General features: G+C 32.3%; 2 protein-coding genes across 2 annotated transcripts in view; one reads left to right on the top strand and one right to left on the bottom strand.

Moving 5' to 3' along the window:
* LOC108739485 (kinesin heavy chain-like) overlaps positions 1-9,789 on the top strand; it is a 30,235-nt gene extending 20,446 nt beyond the window's left edge. Inside the window, exons 4-8 of the mRNA XM_025977959.1 lie at positions 4,928-5,049; positions 5,156-5,434; positions 6,274-6,399; positions 6,504-6,676; positions 6,867-9,789. Of these exons, the coding sequence (XP_025833744.1) occupies positions 4,928-5,049; positions 5,156-5,434; positions 6,274-6,399; positions 6,504-6,676; positions 6,867-9,398 (3,232 nt within the window). The 3' untranslated portion in view covers positions 9,399-9,789. The remainder of the gene's footprint in view (positions 1-4,927; positions 5,050-5,155; positions 5,435-6,273; positions 6,400-6,503; positions 6,677-6,866) is intronic.
* A 1,944-nt stretch (positions 9,790-11,733) lies between these two features.
* On the bottom strand, positions 11,734-17,093 carry LOC108739484. Its single transcript, XM_018473395.1, has 6 exons — positions 17,028-17,093; positions 15,018-15,383; positions 13,076-13,211; positions 12,376-12,551; positions 12,292-12,309; positions 11,734-11,810 (listed from the first exon to the last, which is right to left on the bottom strand). Exons 1-6 carry the CDS (start codon positions 17,053-17,055, stop codon positions 11,734-11,736), a joined length of 801 nt encoding a protein of 266 aa, XP_018328897.1. The 5' UTR covers positions 17,056-17,093.
* Positions 17,094-18,373: the final 1,280 nt, after the last annotated feature.

Genomic DNA, 18,373 nt, shown 5'->3' with positions numbered 1-18,373 from the left:
TTTCTCGCAGCCCATTTCTGGTACACCTTGCCTTTAGCCCAGCAGTAATTTTCCAGCATCACAAAACCTTTTACATTGAAGCACTTAAGTAGATTACTTCCCTCTTTTCTAATTTTTTCCTCATATTTTATCGCCCTTTTCCTTGCCTTATTTGCCATCTTTTCTTTGCCTCTTTCTGATTTTAGTAGGTCCCGTAGGATCCATTTTATGTATTTGTTTTCTACTCCTTCGATTACTTTGTGCTCTGGCTGTCCCCACATTTCAGCTCTACACATACATCAGTATACTTTCTACCAATACTTCAAACAAATACATTTTCTGTTCCCAACTTTCCTTGAAATTCCTTTCAGATATGCTCCATACTTTCTGTAAGACTGTAGTTGCCTTTTTTTTTAAGTTTCTTATTTGTTCTTCATTTACATTGTTTTTCTATATGTAGTGGTCCAGGTGGTTTAACATTTTTATTTCTTCAATTTCATTTCCTTCCCTTGTAAATATTATCTTTTTTGTCCTTCCACCACCTTTTCTGCCTCTCATTATCTTCGATTTATCCGTATTCATCCCTAGATTTCTTTCTGTGATGTATCTTCCCATTCTTCTCATCATTTCTGTCATCCCCTCTTCATTGTTCGTCATTAATATTATATCATCCGCGTAAGATACTGTCCATATTTTCTTTTTTTCAGAGACTATTCCTCCCATTTGAATTTTCCTCATTGTATTTTCTAGATCCACAAAAGCTAGGTTTAAAAGAGCTGTACTAAAGGGACATCCTTTTCATACACCGGTAATCGTGCTAACTTTTTCAGAAATTTCTTCATTGTTTCTCACTTGAAATGACGGTGCTTCATATATTTTTTATATTCTTTTCCTTAACTTCATATTTAATCCTTTTTCTTCTATTATACTCCATATTTTCTTTCTGTTTATTCTGTCAAAGATTCTCTTTATACCAGTAAAGAATTGGAAGTTTTCTCCTTTTTCTTTCATTATTTCTTCCCCAATGGTACTCTTTACTATGTATATCGCATCCAGTGTCCCTCTCCCTTTTGTATAACCTATTTGTGTATTATCCACGAGATTCTTCTCTTCCATTTCTGTCTTATGTGATTAACGTCGACTATTCGAACTGTTATTTACCCCTATTTTGAAATTATGGCTTTTATTCTATAGGTATAAGTGCTTACTCCAAAACTGTATTTTTAGTTTAGGACACTTTTATCTAAACTTAGCTAATCTCTATGATCAAGGTCATAAAAAGGATCCTTGAATCAGTAATTCTAAACTCCATAAGCATTTATTTAATAATAATATTTTACTATATCCTTGGAAAATGTTACATTTTTCTCAACTGACTATTTTCCTTTTACATATGACAGTTAATATCAGTAGAGCGAAAAACTTTTCGTCACAAAACAACACATTCCTAACGTTCCTAACTTCCTATGTGGAAGTAAACAGTTGACCTGGAGAATTCAGCTGGGATTTTTCAGTTTCTGGTTTTAGTAACAAAACCTTGTCAACGAATTTTTAGAAAAAACAGTATTTAAAATTAGGCAAGTATTCAACGCTAGGAAACTTTTGAGGGGGAGGGGCGGAATTTGTGACGTATTATTTAGTAGGGGATGGACGGTGACAAAACTTTGTCTAAACTCTCATAGGAAGCATTCACTTACCTACCTATAGCTGTTTCACCTATTTTTTTTGTGATTGTTCAAAATTTAAGATTCATTTTATTTCTAGCAGTTATTTGATTTACTCTGTAACTTTTAATAAATTTTTAAGTAGAATATTTAGATAAAATCTGGATTGCTCCACAAATCATTCCAGTAGCGATTTAAATGGATAATCGATAATTTCATGTTAAGATCATCGCAAATAACGACTGATGTTCACTACAGAAATTAACGTTTTTGTCCTTGCGTGCGCTAGTAAACATTTTAGCCCTCAACCTAATTTGAAAACAAAATATTCGATTTTAAATATTAAACAAAAACTGTAAAAGAGATTAGCTTTTACCCGCAGATGTGCTAAATATGTGCCCAAGATGCTTTTAGCCGCAGTTTCGCTCGTATTGATGTGCTAAATATGTGCCCAAGATCATCAGCATTTTTTCTGGATAAACGGTACCCTATGATCCTTTTCTGTACCCCTGGTAATGTGTGTAGAAAATATAATGATCGATTGAATAGTTAAGACGTGAAATTGTAATAAATAAACAAACAAACTCACATTCGCATTTATAATATTAGTTAGGATTAATAAATGCAATATTAAAATTGTCGGCTAACAATATGTACTGGTATGCAAGGGAAGAAAAAGTAGCGAATATAAAGATAGGAGATGAAAAATTAGAAGAAGTGGCTGATTTTAGGTATCTAGGAACTCAGATAAGACAGGGCGAAAAGAGTAGTAGGGTTATAAAGCAGAGAAGAGAGCGGAGTCGAGTAGTCTTCAATAAAAGGAAGTAAATTATATGCTCGCGAACGATTAATTTGAAAATTCGAAAAAGATTGGTAAGCCGTATGTGTGGAGTGCGGCGCTGTACGGATGCGAAACTGGACGGTGGGCGAGGCGGAAAAGAAAAATTAGACGCGTTCGAAATGTGGCGTTACAGGCGAATGATCAGGATATCGTGGATAGAGAAGGTTAGAAAAGAAGAGGTATTAGAAAGAATAGGAGAACAGAGGACTCTATGGAAGACAATAAAAAATAGGCAAGATAGGTTGGTAGGACACCTTCTCAGGCATGAAGGTCTACTCAAAGACGTATTAGAGTCAGAAACAGGAGTTAGGAAAAGTGGAGGTAGACCTAGATTATATTATTGTTCACAAATAGGATGTGAGATGTTCTAGTTTTAGGGAGATGTGAAGATTAACTTAGGAAAGGAAATAGTGGAAGCGCGTGTCCAACCAATCTTAGAACTGGCATATGTCAACCAAAAAGGAAAGATAAAAAGTCAATAAAACTAACAGCTTTAGGTACTTGAATCCCCAAAGACTACTAATTTAGAATTTTGTTATTAATAGAATATTACAACTTTTGGAAACCATGCATGTAAATTAACTATTAATTGTGACATTGGACTAATTACATCTTTAAATTCCGTACCTCAAAAGGAAAAAGACACTCTTATAGGATCGCTTGATTGCTTGTCTGTATATTTTCCAAGACCCTTTTTCTCAGGAACGCGTGGAGATATCATATTGAAATTAATATCAAATACTCAGGTCTGCAATCAATTGGAATTGTAAAGAATCAGACTTCTGAGGCAGCTCAAAGAAAAAAAGATACGGCCGTTTATATCCTAAGCCTAAATCATGAAATTTGACACAAAACAATTTCTTATAGCACAAGTAAATGGAAAACCCTAAGTTCTCATCATAAGGTCGTCAATCCGAAGAGTGGTTGGACACATACCTCCACTCTTTCCTATCCTGAACTAAAATCTTCGCATTTCCCTAAAACTAGAACAATCCACATTCTTAACTATTACATTACGAACAATAATCTAATCTAGGTCTACCTCAACTCCTCTTAACTACCGTTCTACTTTACTACTTTACCCGATGTTTTTCGGTCAAATCCTAAAAACAGTGCCGAATCCGCCAAGTACTAACTCTAAATCTATAATTTTAACTCCGTTAGAATCCGTTTTTTACTGTTGTCAATGCAAAGATTATAACTATTGATTAGCATAAAATTTATTAAAATAATTTCGGCCGGACTTAACATTAACGTGTTGAATAGCCTTTCTCCTAACAATCCTCATTTCCTTGAGCACACCGTATACCTCAAGAATTGCAGTAGTATGCAATAGATAAAATGCAAACGGTTATTTGCATAAATTATACACAGTATTGTAGTTAGAAAGCGTCAAGTAGTAGAAACTTATTATAGCGTAGTTATTAACGCGGAAGCGACAATATAATGATAAGGGCTAATTTTAATTGCTACTTTCTGCGCATATCATAAACTATGCCAGCCCTTGGCTAAAGCTTTCGTGTTTTGCGAACAAGTACAGCACACGTCCTACCCGCTAAAAACACTTAAAAACTTCGGAAACGAGTTTTGAAGTTGAAGTCGTAGAAATCGCTATTTTGTCGACATTCGTGTCAAAGGGACGCTTTCGTTCGACGGTTGTCACGCGAAACGTTTTAATTTTCGCGTTTTCCTCAAAACTCGAAGCCATCTAACGAAGTCGAGTGTGAATCTGCGTAGGTACATACAGGATTTGTGCCAAAATACCAAACGTTCACGTGTTTACCGTGTTCTTCTTTTTTTGTTATCTTTTGTGAAAGCAAACTGGGAAAATTGGCGCAGGTTGAATACAAACAACAGGTTCATAAACCTATTTAAATGTAAGCAAACAGTTCTACGTATTAGAAAAGTAAAGCCATCGACGTAAAATAAAATTATTTTAAAAAAATATTTCGGTAAGAATTTTTGTTCTGAAAGTTACTTATATTTTTTAAGAAAACTACCCACCTATTTTAGTACGAAAACGAAAATAAAATGGAAATCATAAAGAAAATTATTGTAACGACTAATTATTGTTTTAAATAGGTCTCTTTTGCATAAATAACTTATTTAACACACAATTACACCTATTTTTTTAACGATTTGTTACTTATATCAGTTGTAAATTTATATCACAGTTTACATCTTTTGTTCGCGCACTGCCTATACCAGCGGTCTTAAACTATATCAATTGCGTCACGTCCCATATTGGTTCAAATAAAAATAAAAGTAGAAACATTCTTCTAAACTTCCCCTAAAGTGGTTACTTAGATTGATCATGAATTTTGTGTTAAAAACATAAATACTTACAATTTGTTTTCGTTTCATTAATATAGAGTCACAAGAATTCAAAAGTTCTTCGATTCAATTTATTTTAATTCCGAAATTACATATTCCTTATTTTTAGTTACTTGGAAATTTACAACGAAAAAGTAAGGGACTTACTAGAACCACAGGGTGATTTGAACAAAACCGAAAAGCGCTTACTCAAAGTCAGAGAACATCCTAAAAGGGGTCCCTACGTACAGGGTAAGTATAAACAAATTGTACCCAACTGAAGCTTAATATGCAATACAATAGACTAATTTATTTTAAATACAATTTAATATTTGCCCTTGCTTTAATGGAAATTAAGGTTTGACTCAACATGAAGCAAGTGATCCCGAAACCCTTTTAAAATGGTTGAACGTTGGAAATAGTAATCGGCGAGTTGCGGCCACATTGACAAATCCATTTTCTAGTAGAAGCCATTCTGTCTTTACATTAACTTATTTGGGGGGCATACAATTGCATTTAGTAGACTTAGCAGGAAGCGAACGAGCTGGAACACGTTGCCCAACCGCTTCAATTTTAAAAGAAGGAGCCAACATAAACAAGAGCTTAGTGGCTTTAGGAAACGTCATTTCAACCCTAGGTAAGTGTAAATATTTTATGAATTTTTGAAGTTTATTGTTGTATATTATCTATTATAAAACGAATGAAAGACGGAAAGAATTTCATCAACTTTACTTCTCAGTTAAGTCTGAATTCGTCCTAACAAACTTCTGTTTTACGCCTAATATTAGTTAATTTCAAAGTCTGTCTTTGTACTTTCCCTAATTTTTATACATCGAAAACACCTCTTCCTTCATTGGTGATATTGAGAAAAGTCATGCAAGGATTTTTTTCGGTCCAGGATTCGAACCCGCGTTCCTTAGAATGCTAGTCCAGCACGCTACCATTTACTCCATTTAGGCTAGGTATATGTATTTGTTTATTATAGTCAATTCTAAAATGATATATTCGATTGTATCAGATGAAATTTAATTCACTTGGTCGAAAAAAAACCGTAATGAATCAAATATTAAGGAAAAATGAGATTAATTCCTGAGTAGAACAGATGATTTTGTCATGTTTCGACTTAAAACAAACCAAATTGTTCGACTCGTATGAGAAAATGCAGAAATAATAATTACAAAATGCTACTGACGAGTCCGATAATAATGCATCTTGTTTTCCACCTTATTCGATTAAAAAAATCGTCAATATATTGGTTCTCATTGAACTTTAGACTCTATTTTAATTCCTATTAAACTCGAATTAGTTCGATCCACCACAAGGTGGATTTATCCACTTAAAGACCACTTCTTATAGAAATCTTGGTAGTCTCCTTGCTGCAAAAAATCTCTTTTTGTATATTAAATTTTCGTATCGTTTTCTTAGGTTAACTTATTATTGAAAGATTATGATTTGTATTTAATTTTTTACACTTAGCTGAATATTCGACAAAATATTCTAAATCACAGCATAGAAAGCGGTTTGTCCCATACCGTGACTCTATCCTGACATGGCTCCTAAAGGATACTCTGGGCGGGAACTCCCGGACGCTAATGATAGCGAGTAAGTGTTCGTCTACTTTGCCAAAATAAGAATGTAATCACATAGAGACAATAATCATTCATTTATGTAATGTTTACATACTATTACGAATTGATCTGTTTCAGCTGTTTCACCTTCAAGTGCATGTTACAGTGAGACAGTAAACACTTTACGATTTGGGCAACGAGCCAAGCAAATTGTTTCCCAGCCAGTCGTTAATGAAGACCCAAAAGAAAGGACAATAAGAGAATTAAAGGCCGAAATTATCAGGCTTAAAGAACTACTCACTCATTCTCAGGTAGGATAATTCGAAAAACAACAATCTTTAAAATCCTTAAAAACTTTTCACTATGGCGATAACGAAAAATTCAAAAAATCACTATCTTCACGCTTGTCGAGCATTAATGAAGAATTACTTTTGGTTTCAATACAAAATCGTATGCATGTACTGAATTATCCTTATAATTCCTTGCTCTCTCCTATTTCAGCTGAATACCTCTTTAGTTGAATGCAAGAATTCGCCTATCGAAAACGAATATACTGAAGTCAAAAATTCGCCCAATAATCATAACACTTGTACAGAAGATAATTATGAATCTTCGTCTATCCAAACTGATCTCATATTAGAAAATAAAATAACCGAGGAAAGCGAACCGAAAGGTTTACAAATACTAAGTAGATACAATTTAGCCAATAGTATAAGAAAGCCACATTCCAATACATTAGTATCATATTCAGACATAAACACTCTAAACTGCAATTCTACAACTTGCTTCAATCAGGAAAAACTTATACCACTGATCACAGTCAATAGCACGACAACAGAATTGAAGAGGTCTTCTAAAAGCCTAACAGCATCTTCCGAAAATCAGAAGAAAATGGAAAAGAGGAAGTCTAAATCGCTAGGTTCTCAGGAATCGCTATCTTCCAAAATGGACAAACCCAAAAAACCTCCACTTCAAAAACGTACCAGCACTTTATCGAGATTATCATCACGAAAATCCCAAGAAAGCATACCAAAGCTCAGTTCGGTAGACCCGCCCAATGACACCAAACAATCAGATTCAGCAAAAAGATCAGTAGCTCCTCGAAAAGACATAATAGCATCAGTTACTAATCGCCTTTACTCCAGCAGCAACAAAAAGAAAGAACCTGTGCCAGAAACTTCAAATTCCCCAATGTCACAACAGCCTCCACAGCCCCCCGAAGAAAATTCGAAAGACGAGTCAGTCATTAGCGCGAAAGTTAAACTTTTAGAATTGACTAGAAGAGCTTTGAAAGCTCACAGACGAAGACACGCCGAAATACAAACGGACTTGATAACAGTTACTCGAGTAAAAGACGTGTGCACGGACGTGGATGATCTTCAGCTTAAGTTAGCAGAAATAAAGGAAGTGGGTACTGAAATGGAGTCTGTCACATATTCAGACGTCGGGGTGTACTGTGGTCCATTGTTAGATAGTTTCGAGCAACTCAGCAACGAAGTTGGAACAAATACTTCTTTAATTTTAACAAGATCGTGTGGTACTCAATCCGTCGAAGACCAAGAGTTACAAAATAACGAAATGGCAGAACGTAAATCTCCAGTTACAACAGGTTCATTTTCGTTCACGAAATATTTACAAAATGCAGACTCTAATAGTAAAAATAGTTTAAGTAACAAAACATTCACGTCGTCTCTTAACATTAACGTGTCAAGGAAGGATTCGAACGGAAAGAGATCAGTGGATAGCGCGTCAGACGATAGCCTTGATGATTTGAACCAACTGCAGGTGTGTTTTTCCACGCCAGACCTTATCAGTAATCACAATTCCCTAGAAACGCACGCACATGCAAGCTCCGCTACCAAAAGCGAAAATGTCTCAAACAAACCTGTGGAACAACAAAATCACAATAAGAAATCGGAAGAAGCCCAATCGAGTTTCCCGTCGCTTCTGAACGAAAATTTTGCGATAAGCACGGAAACTTGCGTTGCAAACTGTACTGTTACCGCAGATATAAGAGACAAAGTCCAATCGGTCAACGTAACGACCCTATACACTCCAGAAATATGCATAACAAAGGCTTGTAACGAAAGAGTTAGTCCTCTCAAAAGGGATATTCCTCAACCTATCAATCCAAACGTTGTAGAAGTCGAAAATAATCTGTTGAGCGCCACATCACGTTCTCCGGAGATATTAAAATCGATAATGAAGTACGATCAAAAGGAAGAAGGTTCTCTGGATTCGGACGTCGAATCAAGTTTCGGAAACACAAGGGACTCCCTGGAATGGACGTCTAAAAAAGTTCGATTCTCTGGTAATTCGCTAGAAACCGAAAAGAAAATGGTCGACACCATGTCGAAATTCTTAGAAGAGGCGGCAAAATTGATGACCAACTTGACCCGTGTGGCCAGCACCATGGAGGCGAACTGCAGCAATTCTTACGACATCCAGGTGACCGTGGGCGATCCAAGCGAAACACCTACCGGCAGCACCTCGCGAATTAAAAGGAAAGTATCGTCCGAAAGAAGACCCAAAAGACGTCACAATAACATATCAACTCAAACTTCAAACAACACCGAAAACACCAGCGTTCAAACAACGAATGATACGGCACAATACCATAATCGATACGAATCGATTTTGAAAGAATCTTGCAATAAATTGGAGCACTGCATAAACGTTGCTTTGGAAAAGTCTTCAGGTGGACGTAGAACAACGTCGATTGAGAGAGAAGAATTTCTTCACAGGTTTCCGCAACCCTTCACTTGCTATCCCGGAGAATGGAACTTAAAGAATTTAAGAGGGGGACTAGGGATGGAGGGGGGAGGTAACCAAGTTAATGTCGAAGATTCAAGTTTAGAGAGTAACCCAACATTTTCTGATTATGGCAGCTTACCAAGACAAAAGCACGTCAAGAGACCGGTGCCAAGTAGCAGTCCGAGTGCGTATTTAAAACAATTAATGAGAATCAGGCGACAAATTGTCAAAAATTCTCGGGAAGATTTGTTGCAAGAAACGAAGGAAGACAGTTTTTGATGTATTACTTACTTCTTTTGTAATTGGGCTCCACGCATATAAAGGAATATTTAATTGAAGTAATAGGTAGTTAAAAATTAATTTTACAAAAGGTTTGAAATATTAAACATTTTTATAATGATGATATATGTATGAAATTGTTTTCATAAAAAATGCTAAGAAGTTTCGGGAGTTAATACAGCGTAAAAGAATAAGTGAGAAGGTGCAGTTGATAAAGAAAGAAATAGAACTTAAATTCATAAATTCAACTTACTAATTAGACTAGAGCGGTTGCTGATAGACCGTCTACGTTTATTCACATTGTAGGGTATATCGTAAACATAAAAAAGAGATGTCAGGTAGGAATTGCAGCGGACACTAATAAAGAAAAAGGAATAACATTACACCAATTAATGTGTAACAGAAAGAGATGAAGACAAGCAGAATTTGAGCATGTTGTCAGCATCGGACTTTAAAGAAAATTCAACACTCAGAAATTTAGGAGAGCAAAGACACTTATTGTTATAATTCTAACCAGGCAGTTATGAAACCGACCCTTTTGCGTACCTAAGCAACCACTGTACCGCTATTCACTTTGTATTTACTATTCATGAAGCATTTTCTATCTTAACAAGGGCATTACAGTTCCGTAGAAAGAACAAAACTACACTAGGGAAATTGAATAAAAATTTATTGACGTTTTTTGTCTTCATTATTTCTAAAAATTTTATGTAAGTAAATACGAAAAACTAATTATCAGTTTGCAAAAATTGTCAGGATTTTCTAGACTTTTAGACTATGAAAATTCTGGAGAAAGTTGTTTCCTATTGCTACTTTCTATCCAATTTTTTTGATATTGTGATAAGTGGAAAAAGTACTACATAGAATTTTCTCCATTTGAATATTCCTAAATATTGCCCACAACTTTGCATTTACTATTTATTTGTAGTTAGTAAATATTTTAGTTCTGTTAGACTTTTAGCAATTTAATTGATTCTCTAAAACGATCCCAATTAATTATTATTTGTGATTAAGTAAATAATTACATACAAGATGTTTGGGAAATGTTATATATATTATTGTATTGTATTTATAAATTTTCAAAAAGTTAAAAAGAGTATCCGATTGTGTACCTTTTTAGATATTAATTAAAAGAAGTTGTTAATAAAAAAAAAATACAACGTGTAATTATACAACACGCTACTGAAGTGAAACTTCTTCAAATACACAAGCATACCGGGATAGGGGTTAAGGCATTGGTTTAATGGTATTATTTGTACACTATGAATTTAAATTTTACACTATACATGCCGGAGCGATCCCCACTACGAACTCGACTACGTGGTCGAGTAAAGGGTGGACATCCGTTGCATGATTTCGTTACATTCGCATGAAACGAATTTACCCTACCGTGCGTAAAGAAGTTTCACTTCAAAAAAATCGTAACGTAAATATAGATTAGTTTATATTTATCAAATTGTATGGAAAACGGCTGATTTAAAAATCTATAGTAACATTATTGAGAAATTGTGTGTACACCATTTACTCAACGACATACTGCACGTATTCTTTCGTTCAAGCTACCTCTATCTTTATAATATTTTTGGTCTAGCTTGCTGTTTGAATTTGTTTCTACAAACTACGCCGATGGCGTAAACGCAATCTCAATAATTTTACGGTGGTAAAATTTAATTTAAGAAACCAGAAACCAGCAAACTAGGAAAAATATATATAAGTTTAATTTATGTTAGATTCCTGACCGTTACTATTAAATTATGTAGTTTTTTTCCAGGATGGCCGTCAAATAATTACACAACTATATGTTTTTCGTAACGTTTCGGTTTATTCAACCATCTTCAGACTTCTGAAGTGTTACTGCTTGTACACAGATATTAACTTAGTTCAACATGAAAGAATGTTAAAAATAAGTTAATATCTGTGTATATGCAGTAACACTTTAAAAGTCTGAAGATGGTTGAATAATCCGAAACGTTACGCAAAACATATAGTTATGTAATTATTTGACCGCCACCCTGGAAAAAACTACATAATATAAGTTTAATGTGTACATATAAAATAAATATTTTAATAGTACGAATAATGCACACATTTCCATTCAAAATATGTATGTATGTACATACGTATGTGCACATTTTTATAACAAATGATCATTTTTTACAACTACCATTCACATACGTTTTTGTAGACAGTATTAATCAATCCACCCGAAATGTAGTAAAGTTGAGTGAAATAAAAAAGAATTACAACCTTTTTACTTTATTTTTTATTATCTTTAAAAACAGAATGAAATATTCAAATCAATTAAATGTAAATATTCATATGTTCATATATATATTTAGAGGAAAATTATAGATCCTTGACAAATAAGGAGAATGGACACATGAAGGTATGAACCTCCAACAATTGGGCCCCCTGAAATTTGGTTAAAAATAAATAAACTTCTTAAAATGTTATAAAAGTATTAATCAATTATATTCTAACTTGGTGGCAAAAAAACACGAAGACGAAGTTTCGAAGACTTTTATATTATAATTCACAACAATATACATTGTTACGTAAGTATATAGGCCACTCTAGTGGAGCTTTTCAAACTCGCATTAATAAACATCATAAATTTTTACTAACAGAACACTAAATTAATAACAAAAATAATTTTAACTGTAGTTTAAAAAAAATGCAGTTTGTAAGTTTAGATGTACGAGGGAGGTAATTTCCAAAATTCTTTCTCCACTGTTTAGATTGGACTTTAAAGTGAAACAATATTGTTGTGAATTACAATAAACAAATTATTTCAAATTTCATGTAGGTAGGTATACTTTTTTCATCAAATTATAGGCTACTATCAACAGTTTTAAAAGTTTTTACTATTAAAACTTTAATATATTTTACTTACTGTTCCAACTTCTCATTTCTACAAAAAAACTTGCTTTAGGTATATAAATTTTAACACGTAAATCGAAATATTTAGTGGAATTACCTAGAGGATAGTACAAAAGTGTTTTTCTTTTTGAGTAACTGGTACCAGGGATTCTTAATTCACAACTAATAACTGACCCAGCATCCAATGTTTCTATAAATGTAGATGCAGTTAATGTCATTGTATAGCGTCCGTTTTGCTCTTTAGAAGTACCCCACTGAATAGGTTGAAGGATTCTAAAATGTCTTATTGTCGTTATACATTCGAAGACTATTAAATAATTAACGGAATATAACGAATAACAAGTAAAAAAACATCGTACAAGGAGAACTCCACTATAATGAATTAGGGTTTTGTCAAAAAAATGAAAAATACTTCATGGAACATCATGCTTTGGTACCACTTTTAATTCGTTGGGATATTATTCAAGTAATATACGAAAAGATGGTAGATGGTAAGTATAGGTAGATATATACTTACAAAAACGAAGCATAAGTGCAAGAACTAAATTAGGAAGAGAGGGTATCGTTTTAAGTCATTATTTAAACGAAAATTAAAAGCCAAAGACCTTTATAAACGAAAATAGAACAATATTGGATTTAAGGTGAAAATATGATCTAAACAAATCAAAGATAAGTGCATATGTTTATAAATGAATAACTTTTTGGGGTTTCATCCTAAAAAAAATCGCTACTAGGAACTTAAAATTAATAAGGATAGTAGTAGCAATACATTTATATTGCAAAATTGTATGTGTTACCTATCCAGTCTTTTCTCCTTTTTGTTAGTGTATATTATCATTGATGGTTCAGGGTAAATGTCAGCGACAACACAAGTAAAATTTACTGTTTTTGCATCTTCGTAACTATGATTTAAGAAAAATAATTTTTCTGGTTCTAAAAATTATAATAATATTGTATTTACCAACATGTTCATATTAGTTATCTGCATAATTATGGCTGCATATAGCCATAAACATACATATCTTATTTTCGGTTAAGAAGATGATAATTATTTAATTGCAAAATTGGCCACAATTTAATGTAAAGTAACAACAAAATCGTGGTCAGAAATATGGTGATATCATACTTAATAGAAAACTTATAATCGATATGATTACAGTGTAAACTCTATATAACGACACTTAAGGGACTGGACATTTTTCGGCGTTATAAAGNGAATAATTTTTTACACAAATTTAAATTACTTTGGGAGATCAATCCAATTATACCATACCTACTTAATTCACTAAAATTCTGGAGATTTGGTAATATAATAGTTGAAAATTATTTACCTGTAGGAATGTTCATAAAAAAGCACCCAATGGATATGTAAAATCTAACTAACGAAATACCTGTGCTTTCATTGATAACAACTAAGAAGGCACCTACCACATACGTATTTTAATTTTGTATTGTTAATTTAAAATGTGTAGCTAGTACCTAATAATATGTTTCAATTACTCACCATTGCTGTGAGCACTTGGAATGAAGAAATATTCATTTTGCAAGCGAACGTTATTACTTATTAAACATTTCTATAAAACAAGACAAGCACATAATCACAATCTAATTAAACTCCCGAATCCGGAATAATTTTTAGTTTAATTCCATCAATTAGGTACCCATAAATACAAAATATTTCGCAGCGATGAAACAAACAACTGACAGATTTTTACAATAACACGAACGTTGTCGAATAAAAACTGTAAACATCTGAAAGTATTTCTTATCGCAACTCGTCCTTTTCGTCCTATAATCGCAAAAAAAAACGACAAACATATGTTTCCCCCGCTCTTAATACATTCTTTCCGTAGAGAAACAACGAAAACAAGTTCAAGTACACAGTTAACAGCAAAAACATGGAATAAAGTTATTAAAAATTCTAAAAAGTCTCCTTAAAAGAACTATGCAACTATAATTATAAATTATAGTATTTATGTATTGGCTGATGGTCAGACTTGTAAAAAAATCCCTCTATAAAATAAATTACACATTCAAAAAAAATATATTTTTGTAAAGAATAATTTATTAATTGAATAATTTTAAAAAATAAGTATCCTAAATCAGGCGTATACTTGCAAAAAATACTTGCTTAAAAGCAAAATTCAAACAGAAAATACTTACTTTGTGATATTTTCTATCAGAAAATATACTAGCATTATTATAATTATTATGCCAACTTTCTTAACAATTTATACATAATCTGAGTTAAACTGTTTATAAATCGTTAACAGAATTAAAAAATTATCATGAGTATTTGAAAAAGTATTTGCAAAATCAAATGAAATAATTAAAAATTCGTATTTCAATACAAATAAATTTCGTTGAATAGTATTTTAAATGCAATTACAAATACTCTAATAATATTTGAGTACAGTAATTTAAATACATTCTCTCAAATGCTTTACAAGTATACTGATGATGTTATCAAAAAATTTTTAGAATAAACCAAATTTTTTTATAGAAAAACTTCACTTCATTCAATAAATTACTTTTACCTTTAGAGATTTTTTAAATTTATTCTATATTTTCGCCGCTCATTGTATGTATTACCTACCTATTTAATAAACTAGTTCGTCCCGTTCAAAATACACACGCCTAAATTAAATTTAAACTAACAGCGAAATTCAATAGTAAGAAGGAACTAAAGTTTTTGGTTCTGTTATAATAATAATAAAACTCCCACAAGTACCTACATACCAAAAACAATTAATTTTCTTGTGGCAAAATCTTCATCTATAGATGTTGAAACATAACATTTATATTCGCCAGCCAAATCTACCGTTGGATTTTCAATTTTTAATGCTCTGTATCGGGATAATACATCAACACTTGCTTCAAAATTTAAATCCAGCCTATCTTTCAACAGTCCCAAAGCTTGAGGTTTGTTCGGTGGGACCCAATGGTAAATTTTCTGTTCATTTAGATACCATTGCAACACCAAATCTGTACCATCTGGTCTCAATGAATAATTACAATCAATAATTATTGGTTGATGACTGTTGTTCTGAACTGCTTGAGGAACTAGAATGTAATTGATTTGAACTGAATTGACGATTATGAATCCTAAAAAAAAACACATTTATTGTTATTAAGACTTATTGTTATTAATATTTAAATATTTCTTTAAAAAGAATTTACTTTGAATAAAATAATAAGGGTTGTTTTGGTATCCTGAACAATGTTCGCAGGTACGAGAAAGGACAGGGAGAAGGAGGCAGAAAGAGCTTCCTCTCACGAAGGATAAAATTTAAAAAATCTTAAGATTATTTCATTAACTTTTATAGTTTTCAATACTAAATTCCCTGTGGAGAGACGTTGGATATGAAAGGGGAGTACAGGGTGAAGATAAGAAAAAAACGTGTACATTCTTTGATTGCTTCGTTTTATCATCATCATAGGGTCGTCAGTCTTAAGACTGGTTGAATACGCACCTCCACATTCTCGTTTCCCTAAACTAGAACATTCCACATCCTTAAATATTTGTGAACAGTGATCTAATCTAGATCTACCTCTACTCCTCTTAACTCCTGTTTCTGCTTCTAATATGTCTCCGACTAGACCTTCATGCCTGAGAAGGAGTCCTACCAACCTATCTCACTTATTTCATGTTAACTGCCATAGCACCCTCTGTTTCCTTACTCCTCCTAATACCTCCCCATTTCTAGACTTCTCTACCCACGGTACCCTCATAATTCGCCTTTAACATCACATTTCTAAGATTTCGCTGTGCTATCTTTTGTTTTATATCTCTACTGCTCCTTCCATACTGAATTATCTGACCTCCTAGATACCGAAAATCAGTCACTTCTTCTAATTTTTCGTCTCATATCATTATATTCACTCTTTCCCTACTTTTCCTTCCCTTATACATACCAACATTTTCGTTTTATTTTATTTTTATTTTCGTATTTTATCTATTTAAAACAAGCTGAAAAATGAGAAAAGGGGACTTTTCTTACCCCTTTCTACTCTCCATATGATACATATCATGTATTAAAAACAACGAAATTGTATGGAATAATATTTAGAATTGATTTCTTATTATTTCGAAAGAAAGCTTTTCCTAACATTCCTCCCTCTCCTTCCTCCCACCCGTCCCAGTAGCAATCCCAATAATAATTTTTCTTATTTAAAAATTCATGTGCACTTTGTGAAATAATTAGACGATTTTCAGAGTCTCTTTTGCTCATGAAGTTTACCCCTTTTGTACCTCTACTTGTTACTATGGGTAACTATAATTTACTCCCCATATTTAGGTCAATGCTTAATGAAGTATTTCAACACTTTTCACTTTACTGCACATCAAACGCTCCTGCTATCTTCAATTAAACAAAAATAGCATCGAACAAGTCCAGTGAATAATGGTTACAGTTTTAAAAACACAATTTTCTATATTATAAAATTATAAACTATAGGAAAAGTTTATATAGGAAATTAATTTTTAATTCTTAATTTTTAAAGAGCAACTATAGTACAACATAAACATATTTAAATAATCTTAAATTTTTACATAAACATGCTAGTTTAAAAATTGGAAACCAATTTTTTAAATGTTTCACTGAAAAAATGCTTTTGCTATTAATTGTTTTATTAGACAGGTACATTAATATTTTCTCTTCGCAAATAAATTTATTTAGTTAATTGAATTTTTTTTTTTGCAACAAACAAAGCATTTATTTTAGTTAAAACTTTTAAGAAGTCACTTACCAGAAAGTAAAACAATTATACTACCCATTTTAGGAAATATTTAACGTTAAGTTTACTGAAGATTAAATGTGCTCAGATGTAATTAATTAAAACAATAAAGTCCGCACGCGCTAAGACGCGCTGTTAAGCGCATGAGTGAAAATAATTTAAATTTAAATAGATGGGTACTAGTAAAAAATACTTCTCATTAAATTATGTGTGTTACAATTATTGCGATAGTTGTTTTTAAATATTATTGAGTAAACGTACAAAAAATGAAAAATGTTTGAATAATTTTTATTGAGATAATTACTAGTCTTTGTACGTACACGTAAAAACATTAATTAAAAAAACAAAACAGAAATTATAATTCTTACGAGGTGTTGTAGAGTTCGTACATACGCCTGAAATGAAAATTGAATTTCGAGATATATTAATAAATCAATAAACTTTTAACTCAAAATTGAAGAATTTTAATTTTATAAAAAAAGAATGCATTAAAAAATTATGTTTTGGGATTCCCCATACAGAACTTCTTTGAATCTGTCTTTACCCAGTCATGCCAATTTAGTGATAAAAAAGGTGTATTATAACAGTAATTTAGAAGCATTGTAACTATTACAAGTACGAGAAATTGCAATGTTTTTGGTTCAAAAGGAGAGGTAAAGAGAATCCTTACAAAAGAATTAATTTAACACATTTTCTTTCAGTCTTTTTCAAATAAAATTATCATACTCTAACAAATAAATTTTGAAAAATATGCAAGTTATAACACGTAATTTTGACTATCACAATTTGTAAAGTTTTACGTTCAAAATGAAAGGTAGAGTATACCCTAACAAATAATCTGACTTCACACATTTTGTCACCGTCCTCTTTAAACAAAATTATCAAGATCTGAAAAATTAATTTTGAAAAATTTACAAGTTGTAACACCTGTAATGTACAAAAGTAGCCTTGTGTCGCCATCTAATGGATATTTCTTGTCTCTAAATCATCTAATTTTCACTATCTGTTTTAAGTTCAAAAAGGAGAGTAAGCAACATCCTTACAGAAAATTTGACTACACATTTTAACCCGTCTTCTACAAAAGAAATTTCAAAATCTGGCAAACGAATTTTGAATAGTATGCAAGTTATATCTATTTTGTTTTAGAAAATGCAAAGTTTTAGGTTCAAAAACAAAGGTAAAGTACACCCTTGCAAAAAATATGACTACAGATACTTTATCCCCGTCTTCTCCAAAGAATATTATCAAACTCTGGTAAATAAATTTTGAAAAATAAGCAAGCTGTAACACCTATAATTTTTACTGTGAGAAATTGCAATGGTTCAAAAAGAAGGATAAAGACAACCCTTATAAATAAT

Source organism: Agrilus planipennis, unplaced genomic scaffold (genome assembly GCF_000699045.2).
Source record: "Agrilus planipennis isolate EAB-ADULT unplaced genomic scaffold, Apla_2.0 scaffold34, whole genome shotgun sequence".
Lineage (NCBI taxonomy): Eukaryota > Metazoa > Arthropoda > Insecta > Coleoptera > Buprestidae > Agrilus > Agrilus planipennis.
Note: the sequence above shows the minus strand (reverse complement) of the source record. Positions and strands in the feature narration are given on the sequence as shown.

Excerpts from the sequence above, each read along its gene's own strand:
- LOC108739484 (XM_018473395.1), bottom strand. The coding sequence starts at position 17,055 with ATGGGTAGTATAATTGTTTTACTTTCTG. Across the intron at positions 13,212-15,017 it reads AAGAAAATTAATTGTTTTTG|AACCAGAAAAATTATTTTTC; the intron begins GTATGTAGGTAC and ends TATAATTTTTAG. Across the intron at positions 12,552-13,075 it reads AAGGAGAAAAGACTGGATAG|AATCCTTCAACCTATTCAGT; the intron begins GTAACACATACA and ends AAGACATTTTAG.